We start from the raw sequence: 10,838 nt of genomic DNA, 5'->3' as shown, positions 1-10,838 counted from the left end.
TCCCCGCGGCAGCCGCGGCGGTCCAGTGACAGCGGCGGCGGCGCTAGCTGGCCGAAGTAACGCAGGGTCGCGCGGCCCGGAAACGCAGACCCGGCCTAAGCGCCGCGCAAGTAAGGCCGGATTGGGGCCGCGCTTCAGATTACCGCGCGGCCGCCGGGTTAGGGGCCGGCGGGAAGAAGTGCGGGAGACACTGGCCGCTGGCGGCCCGTATCCGCCAGTCTCCGCGCCGCCGTCGGCATGAGCCACATTCAGATCCCGCCCGGGCTCACTGAGCTACTGCAGGGCTACACGGTGGCGGTGCTGCGGCAGCAGCCGCCTGACCTCGTCGACTTCGCGGTAGACTACTTCACCCGCCTGCGCGAGGCCCGCGCCTTGATCTCTGTCCCGCCCGCCGCCGCCCCTCCTTTCGGCCGCCACGAGCCAGAGCCTTATCCCGTCGCCGACGCCAACGCGGACGCCGACACTGAGGAGGACGAGGACGAGGACTTGGACGGTAGGCGGAGGGTGGGGCCGAGGTTCGCTGGGGACCCGGGGTTCGCGGTGGAGGGGCCGAGGGACTGCTTAGCGGTCGCTAGAGCTCTAGGGGCCGCTGTGGCCGGGTGTCGCACCGGGTCCGAGCCGACAGCCCTGGACCGGTATCTGGGCGCTCTCGAGCGGAGTTTCTTGGATTTCCCGGAGCCTCCGGCGTGATCCCCGCGTGCGCCACTTCCAAACCAGCGGTTCTCCTATTCGAGGAGTGTATGGAATGATTTGCCAGATCAACCGGGAACGAAACGTGCGCGCTTTTGGACTGGGTGGTCGCGTGGCGCTGGGGGGCGTGTGTGTGGGGGGGGTGAGTAGGAGCCCACGTCGGCCTCGTCTGAGGATCCTCACCTTTTTTTGGGGGGATCGTTCGCTTCGTTTCGTTCCGAAGACAAGAGTATTAACACTCAGTGACTCATGCTTCATTTTCAGGACAGTAACTTTGGAATTAATTCATTTTTTTAAAAAGTTACGAAAAACGTTCAGCACAGAGAGAAAAGGTGACATGAACCCTGCACCCAGATTCAACAGTTGTCAGTATTTGTCACAAATGTTTCAGCTATACCTTTTTCTTTTTTACCTTTGCTGACATATTTTTAAAAATTCCCAGGCAGGTCATTTCACCCCTGCATAATTGAGTGTGTATTTTCTTAAAATATGGACGCTGAGAATCTCCTTTATTATTATATTTTTAATTTGGCTAAAATAATTGAATCCAGTTTGGTGAAGGTGAACAGTACAAATCTTGTTTAGTGTGTGGGTTGAATGAAAAGAAGAAAAGTAATATTTTCTACAAATGGTTTAAGCAAGAATGTTAAGAAGCAATTCCACTTTCCTTGGTTGTTTCAGTATAGGCTTTATCAATATAACAATAGAACCATTCTGCTTTTACACAGCCAAAATTTAACAAAACTGTTAAAACATTTGAGAGACAAAGTTAGAGCCTTAGAGTTATTAGATCACACTGAAAAGCTACTACTTAGTTGACTCTGTCCTGGTCCTACATTGCAGCTACTGTTAGCAAGGAGTTAATTAACGGTCATTTCTGTGGGAAATTGTAACTTCTGTGTGCTGGACAACAGTCCGTAAGTTTATTCATGCTAAAAGAGTGGAAATTATTCTTCTGTGTTTCCCTTGACTTATTGCGTAAGACATTATGGGTTTTTAATCATAAACCTGGAAATCGGAAATTGTTTTTTTTCCAAATTTTTGCCACAGGTTTGCTTTTATGGTCTTAGACGAGTTGTTAAACCTGTTTCATGTCAGATTTACTGGTCTTTAAAAGGGGAACTGGGACAGCAATCTCCCAGGGATAAATGTTTTTCAAAAGCTTTATCTCAGGATGACTTCTGGGTTTTTGTGTTTTTCCCCACAGTTATTCTCTATAAATCACAAAGCTGTGCCCATTTTGCCATGGCTTTTATTTGCACAACACAGTAGTTCATAGGAATATTTTAGAAATTGGCCTCTGATGAATAAAAGTTTCAAAGTTTTTGTATCATGTCTTCATTCTTTCTCATCTTTGATATCTTTTTCAAAATTGAGTTGACTTAAAATCTTTGTAACACTGTGCTCTGTTTTATTGGTATTTATTTTTGGTTATTCCTCTTAGGTGGTTGTGCTGCTATAATTATAGAAATCAACACAAGGTGCACTATTAAAAATACATTGCACATCCAGTGACAACATTAGAATAATAAAACCACACTTCCAAAAGTTAGAAATAGGATATGTGGTGTTAGAACTGAATATAGTAAGGAGGTTTTGCTTAGTAAAGTCCTATATACTGGCATGACTAACCACCATTTCAGTTTATAAACTCTATGCTAAATAGGAAAGAAATAATTTATTAGCTGTTACTAATTTGTTTTAATAAAAACTTTGATGTCAAACTGTCTACCAAGGTATGAAGTATTATAATGGATATTTAACTCGTGGGAAAGCCTGAAGAGTTCAGACTTATAAGTTATTTGAACTGCATCCTCATAAGAGCAAGAAATTCTTATGTTTTTATTGAAACATAATAAATGTTTCATATTTGATGAATTAATTTCAGTAATTACCATAAAGTCATGATTCACTTTGGTAATTACCCTAAGATATTTTATACTTGTGGTTCTCCCCATCATTTTTTTGGTAACATCTTTGATGAGATAGAATTCACATACCATACAGTTTACCCATTGAAAGGGAATAAGTCAGTGGTTTTTAGTGTATTCACAGAGTTGTGCAACCATTACCGTAGTCATTTTAGAACATTTTCATCATGCCAAAAAGAAACCCTATACTCTCTAGCCATCACCTCCAACCTTCTCTCACACTACCCCCAACCCTAGGCAACCGTTTATCTACTTTCTGGTCTCTATAATTTTGCTCTTCTGACATTTAATATAAATGAAATCATATAACATGTGATCCTTTGCACCTGGCTTCTTTCACTTTGCTAATGTTTTCAAGGTTTATCCATGTTGTAATACGCATCAGTTCACTCCTTTTTTTTTTTTTTTTTCAGTTGCCATGTCTCTTTATTGAGGTATAATCTGCATACCATAAAATTTACCCACTCTTAGTGTATGGTTTGGTAAGTTTTAGTAAATTAACACAATTGTGTAGCCATTATCACAATCCAGTATCAGAATTTTTCTACCTCCCCCAAAGTTAAAAGTTCCTTCTTGCCCATTTGCCATCAGTCCCTCCTTCCATCTCCAGTCCCAAGCCACCACCATTTTGCTTTCTGAGTCTGTGATTTTGCCTTTTCTAGAAATTTTGTATGATTGGAATCATACATTATGCAGTCTCTTCTGTCTGGCTTTTGCAACGTCTCCTAATGTTTGTAAGTTTCATGCATGGTATCGCATGTGTCAGTAGCTTGCTCCTTTTCGTGGCTGAGCAGCGTTCCAATGGATGGCCAGATCACTTCTTGTTTATCTAGTTTCCAGTTTGGGGCCATCGTGAATAATGCTGCCATGGATATGACACACAAATCTCTGTGGGGACACGTGTTTCCGTTTCTCTTGCAGTTCACTCCTTTTTAAAAAGAAATTATTTTTAATTGTGATACAATATATGTTACATAAAAATCAATTTAACCATTTTTAAATGGACAGTGTACATTAAGTACATTGACTGTACTGTGTAACTTTCCCACCACTGTCTATTTCCAGTGTGTTTTCCTTATCTGAACCGAAACTCATGTCCATTAAGCAGTATCTCCCCAATCTTCCTTCCCCCACCCCTTGAAACCACTCTTCTCCTTTCAGTCTCTATGAATTTGCTCATTTTAACTATTTAATATAAGAGGAGAAATATAATATTTTTCTTTTTTTGTCTGGCTTATTTCACTCAACAAGATGTCTTCAAGGTTCATCCGTATAGTAGCATGTACCAGCACTTCACTTCTTTTTACGTCTGGATAATAGTCCATTGTATAGGTATACCACATTTCATTTATCCATTCATCTGTTGATGTATACTTTGGTTGCTTCTATTTGGGCTGTTGTGAATAATATTGTGATGAACATTACTGTGCAAACTCAGACTCTGTCTGAGTCCCTGCTTTCAATTCTTTGGGGGTATATACCTCGGAGTAGAATTGCCAGACCATATGGTAACTCTATGTTTAACCATTTGTGGAACTGCCAGACTGTTTTCCATAGCAGCAGGAATCACCCTTAGTGTGTTTGCGTGCAGAAAAAAAGGAGCCAGAGGAGGGGTAGCAAGTGATAGAGCAAGGTCTTAGAATGGGTGGGTGAGCCAGAACAGAGGGAAAAAAGTAGGGGCATCTCATATGCAGATACTGGAGATTAAGTGTTACTTGTCTTAGCTTGTTATTTAACCTAAATGCATAAATCAAGGTTTTACTTCTCTGTGCAATGGATTCAAGACCTTGTCTTTCACTTGAATCTCAAATAAGTGAATGTTTAAGCTAAGGGAGAATTATCTCTTTGAAACAGATTTATTGATTTTTCTAGCTTATCTGTCTGTTTTGAATGCCATGAATATGTGAAAGGGAAACAAATGCATTCATTTAAAGGTTTCTATAATATAAACTTTGTGTGGTTCTTTCTTTTTATTCATTGTTTTAATTGTGAACTTTAACATACATGCATAGCAGTGATAACTTTCGAAGTATGATTCCATAAGTAGTTAGAGAGCAAATCTCAAAGAATTTCATGGTTCACAGTTCCACAACTTCAGCCATTTCCATTATTGTAAAATATACATGTAGAAGGGTGTTACTTTTGATGTACAGCTCAACAAGCAGTTTATATAGGTAATTTCAAAAATTGTTAGGTTTACAGTTCCACAGTTTCAGTTCTTTCTTTATTATGCAATACAAGGTATAGACAGAAAGGTGAAGACCTTCTAGGCACAATTCAATGAGCAGCTATAGAGCAAATCCCAAAGGATGCTATAGGCTACAGTTCCACCATGTCATTTACCTCCTTCCAACCATTCCAACACCCCAGCACTCAAAAAAATATATAATTATATAATGTTTCAGTATTCATAGACCTTTGTTAAATCTTATCTTGTTTATTACTACCCCTTCCTCACTTAATTTCTTTCTCCATATTCAGGGTGTCTAGGCAGTGAGCACCCTAACTTGTTCGTATTGAAAGGGGGTGTCAACAGTATGGGGAAGGGGGCCGCATCTGATAGTTGATCTTAAAGAAGCTGTAGCCTCTGGGTTTTAGGACTTGTCTGGTATAGGAACACTCTGGTGGATTTAAGTTTCTGAGAGATAAAACTTAGTGAGTGCATCTTTTATAGAATCACAGGGACCTAGGTATTTGGGGACTACTTTTGGTAAGGGCATGGCATACTATGGCCATTTGGAATGTCTAGCTGGAGCTTGCATAAGAGAAACCTTCAGGATAGCCTCTCAACTCTGTTGGGATCTCTCAGCTACTGTGACCTCAGCTTGTTACTTTTCTTTTTTTCCGCCTTTTGGTCATGTAGGCATTTTCAATCCCTTTCTGCCAGGACAGGCTCATTCCTGGGAATCATGTCCCACGTCACCAGCGAGATTCATTCCCCTGGGAGTCATGTCTCTCGGGGGGAGGTTAATGAATTCATTTGCTGAGTTGGGCTAAGAGAGAGAAAGGCCACCTCTGAGCAACAAAAGAGGTTCCCTGGATGTGCTGGTTTGGATGTATTATGCCCCCCAAAACCCATGTTCTTTGATATAATTTTGTGGGGGCAGACATTATTAGTGTTGATTAGATTGTAAGTCTTTGAGTGTTCCCATGGAGATGCGACCCACCCAACTGTAGGTGATAACTCTGACTAGATAATTTCATTGGAGGTGTGGCCCTGCCCATTCAGCTTGGGCCTTGATTAGTTTACTAGAGCACAATATAAGCTCAGACAGAAGGAGTGAGCTTGCTACAGCCAAGAAAGATACTTTAAAGAATTCCCAGGAGCCGAGAGAGGAGCTGCAACTTCAGAGACATTTTGGAGACGGCCTTTAAGAGCAGTCTTTTGCTCCTGAGAGGACAGACATCACAAGAGCAACTAAGAGTGACATTTTTGAGGAGCTGAAGCCTAGAGAGGAACATCCTGAGAGGAAGCCATTTTGAAACCAGAACTCTGGAGCAGATGCCAGCCACATGCCTTCACAGCTAATAGGTTTTCCAGATGCCATTGGCCATCCTCCAGTGAACGTACCTGTGCCAGTTTGAATGTATTATGTTCCCCAAAACCCATGTTATTTGATATAATTTTGTGGGGGCAGACATTATTAGTGTTGATTAGACTGTACTTCTTTGAGTGTTTCCGTGGAGATGTGCCCCACCCAACTATGGGTGATGACTCTGATTGGATAATTTCCATGGTGGTATTACCCCACCCATTCAGGGTGGATCTAAATTAAATCGCTGGAGCCACATAAATGAGATGACAAACAGAAGGAACTCAGTGCAGCTGAGAGTGACATTTTGAAGAGGAGCTACAGTCAAAAGGGACAATTTGAAGAATGCACAGAAGCTGAGAGAGTAGCTGCAGATGAGAGACTGTTTGAAGACGACCGTTGAAAGCAGACTCTTCTTCCGGAGAAGCTAAGAGAGGACAAACACCCCAAGAACAACTAAGAGTGACATTTTTGAGGAACTGCAGCCTAGAGAGGAATGTCCTGGGAGAAAGCCATTTTGAAACCAGAACTTTGGAACAGATACAAGCCACGTGCCTTCCCAGCTACCAGAGGTTTTCCATACACCATTGGCCATCCTTCAGTAAAGGTACCCAATTGTTGATGACTTATCTTGGACACTTTATGGCCTTAGGACTGTAACTTTGTAACCAAATAAACCTCCTTTATAAAACCAATCCATTTCTGGTGTTTTGCAAAAAGGCAGCATTAGAAAACGGAACAGATTTTGGTACCAGGAGTGGGGTGCTGCTGAGATTGCAAATACCAAACATTTTGGAACTTTTTAAATGGATAAGAGGAAAATTCTGGAAGAATTGTGAGGAGCTTGATAGAAAAGACCTAAACTGCTTTGAAGAGACTGTTTGTGGAAATATAGACTCTAAAGATACTTCTGATGAGGCCTTAAACAGAAGTATTGAAAGTGTCATTGCAAACTGGAATCAGTTGACTGATGTTTAATAAACCAGCCTTCTGGTTTATTAAGCAGCCACAAATATCCTTGCAGTAAGGGTTAGGCCAGTGCTTGCTTGACAAAAAACCTGGCCACATTACCTGGCCAAGTTGACATATGAATCTAACCATCATAACAGGTATACTTGCCCATGTGAGAATCAATGAATTGATACAAAATGGCCTTAGTTTACACCTCTCTTGAAGGGTGAGAAATCATTTCAAGATTAGATATTACTCAGTAAAAATGGATCAGGGCCTCAAATAAAGCAACTTGAAGGAACATAATAGGGGAAATATTTTGCTCATTAAAAGAGTTTTTTTTTTACATTTTTATTGTGAAATATAACATATATACAGAGCAGTGATAACTTTCAAAGTAGGATTTAGCAAGTAGTTAGCAAATTTCAAAGAATGTTATGGGTTACAGTTCCACAATTTTGTTTATTTCCTTATTGTGAAATATATATACAGAAAGGTGAAACTTTCAAAGTATAATTTAGCAAGTAGTCATATAGGTAATTTCAAGAGATGTTGTGGGTTACAGTTTCAGTTATTTCCTTATTGTAAAATATAACATGTACACAGAATGGTGATAACTTTCAAAGTACAACCCAATGAGTAGCTATATAGTAGATCTCAAAGAATGTTATGGGTTACAGTTCCACCATTTCCATTCTTTCCTTCTAGCTATTCTAATACCCTAGCAATTAAGAAAAATAAAATTATCTAGAGATTCATTATTCATAATACTTTGTTAAATTCTATGTTGTTTGTTGCTACCCCTTCCTTTAGTTTAATTGTTTTCCTAATATTCAGGAATGTCTAGGCAGTGACCACCCTAACTTGTTTGTGTTGTTGGGGGAACATCTAGTCAATGTTCTTGAAGACGCTATTGCGTCTTATCTGGCATAGGACTTATCTATGGCATATTGGGACTTATCTGGCATAGGAACACTCTGGAGAATTTAAGTTTCTGAAAAATAAACTTAGTGAAACTTTTATAGGGTCTCAGATAGGGACCTAGGTATTTCAGGACTACTGTTGGTTAGGGCTTGGCATACTGTGGCCATTTGGGATATCTAGCTGGAACTTGCATAAGAGTAACCTCCATGATAGCCCCTCTGTTTGAAATATCTTAGCCACTGTAACCTTATTTTGTTATCTTTCTTTTCCCCCTTTTGGTCAAGAAGGCATTTTCAATCCTTCGATGCCAGGACCAGGTTCATTCCTGGGAGTTGTGTCCCATGTCACCAGGGAGGTTTACTCTCCTGGGAGACATGTCCCATGAAGGGGGGAGGTTAATGAATTTATTTGCAGAGTTGGGTTTAGAGAGAAACAGGCCACATCTGAGCAGCTAAAGAGGTTCTCTGGAGGTGACACTTAGGCATAAGTATAGATAGGCTTAACCTCCGTTTTACAGCCATACGTTTCACAAGAGCAAGCCTCAAGATCAAAGGCTTGTCCTATTAAGCAGGGGGTTCCTAATTCTAACATATATTCTGTCCAAGATGAACAATGACTGTCTCACATTAACTTCACTTAGTTGTACAATCATCACCACTATCAATTTTAAACAATTATAACACGGAACACCCAAAAATTTCATTAAGAATTCTTTTATAATGATTTTAGGTTATGTGGTTATAGGAATGAAAATAGCTATTGGAATAGTGTTTTTATGCAAACTTTATTGAGATACATTCACACACCATTTAGTCCATACAATCAGTGGTGCACAGTATCATCCCATAGTTGTGCAGTCATCACCACAATCAGTTTTAAATGTTTTCATTACTCAAAAAGAAAAATAACAGATAGAAATAAAAAAGAAAACCCAAAACACCCCAAACCCCGTATTCCCTCCCCTCATAGTTGACCCCTGTTTTTGGTGTGGTACATTTATCAATGAAAGAGTATTATGATACTACTGTTAACAATAGTCTGTAGTTTGCAATAGGTACATTTTTTCCCATATACCATTCAATTATTAACTCTTTGTAAAAGTGTCATACATGTGTTCTGGTTCATGAAGGAACTTGTTTATATTTGTAGTGTTAATCACAGATGTCATCCACCACAAGGTTCACTGTGTTATACATTCCCATATTTTAACCTCTTGCTTTCCTCTGGTGACATACGTGACTCTAAACAACCCCTTTCAACCACATTCACAGGCAGGTCAGCACTGTTATATTTCCAGTAATGTGTTGTTGTCATCTCTATCCATTTCCAAATGTTTAAGTTCAACCTAGTTAAAAATTCTGTATATACTGGGCAACCACTCCCCATTCTCTAGCCTCATTCTATCTCTTGGTAACTTGTATTCTAAATTTTATGGCTGTTTACATATTCTGATTATTTCATATTAGTGAAATAAAACAATATTTGTCCTTTTGTGTCTGAATTATTTCACTCAGCATTATGTCCTCAAGGTTCTTCCATGTTGTCGCATGCTTCGGTACTTCATTCCTTCTTACTGCTGAGCAATATTCCATCGTATGTATATACCACATTTGGAATAGCTGTTTTTTGGTCTTTTAAACATGTAGCCTGCTGGGATTGCTCTTGTATATCATACATTCACAATAAGTTTTTCTAATATAATTTTTTCCCATCTAGTATAAAATTGTGTGTATGGCTCTTTAAAATTAAAAAAAATGGTCAGAGTATTCATGGAGCTGTCTTCTGAGTTTTAGAGGACTAAGGGGGTAGGGTGGAAATGGGTCTTTGGAGGGAACTTCAGGAACAGAGAGATGTCAAACCTACTAGTGTGTATGTGGGGGAAGGAGAGGTGGCAAATGACAGTGGTTTCAGAATAAGTGGCTTTGTTTGCTGGATGTATCTGCTACGGCATTGCTTTGCAGGATGGGTTGTATCAGAATCATCCTGTCTGATAGTCCCCCACTCCCAGGCATGCTGGTTTTTTCCCTACTTGTTTTTAAAATGGAAAATGTCAAACATTGACAATAATAAAAAGAGTAGTATAATTAACTTCCTTCTACCAATCGTCCATCTTCAATTATTAACTCCTTGCTCGTGATATGATAGTAAATGTTTAACAAAATGGCTCCGATTTATAGCATTTTCTGATTCCGATTTATAGCATTTTCTGATTTCCCTGGGGTAAATGCTCTCACTATGGCTGGTTTCACATTACCAACATGATGTCACTAAACACAGATTTGGGGAAGGATTCTCAGAAGCAGTTCTCTCCAGCTGGTGTGAGCTGGCTCTAGCACATTAGTCATTCCTACTCAGACTACACCCCTCCCCATTACTTAAAAAGTCCCAGAAATAATTTTACCCCTAAGTATTTCTGCTTATTTATCTAAAGACTTTTTAAAATTATATGCAAAACTTTTAGTACTTGTAAAATAATTAAAAATAATTCCTTAGTATCAAATATCCAATCTGTGTTCACATTTCTCCACACATCTCCAAATAAGGTTGCTGTATCTCTTAAGTCTCTTTCAATCTATAGGATCTCTACCCATCTCTCTCTTTTACCTTTGAAGCTCATTTGTAGAAGAAAGCCAGTTTATTTTGTAGAATTTTCCACATTCTAGAGCTTGCTTTTTGCATCCCCATGATGCTTGCATCAAAGTTCTCCTGTCCCGTTTTTCCTCTAACTTGATAACTCTATAGCAGTGGCTCTCAAATAAGGTTTCGGGATCAGCAGCAATGGAATCACCTGGGGAAACTTGATAGAAAA

General features: G+C 39.9%; 1 protein-coding gene across 1 annotated transcript in view; it reads left to right on the top strand.

The window, feature by feature from the left end:
* Positions 1-10,838, top strand: part of PRKAR2A (protein kinase cAMP-dependent type II regulatory subunit alpha) — a 103,838-nt gene continuing 93,000 nt past the window's right edge. The window contains exon 1 of the mRNA XM_037850474.1: positions 1-493. Coding sequence (XP_037706402.1) covers positions 238-493 — 256 coding nt within the window. The 5' untranslated portion in view covers positions 1-237. The remainder of the gene's footprint in view (positions 494-10,838) is intronic.

The sequence above is a fragment of the Choloepus didactylus genome, chromosome 1 (assembly GCF_015220235.1).
Source record: "Choloepus didactylus isolate mChoDid1 chromosome 1, mChoDid1.pri, whole genome shotgun sequence".
Taxonomy (NCBI): Eukaryota; Metazoa; Chordata; class Mammalia; order Pilosa; family Megalonychidae; genus Choloepus; species Choloepus didactylus.
Note: the sequence above shows the minus strand (reverse complement) of the source record. Positions and strands in the feature narration are given on the sequence as shown.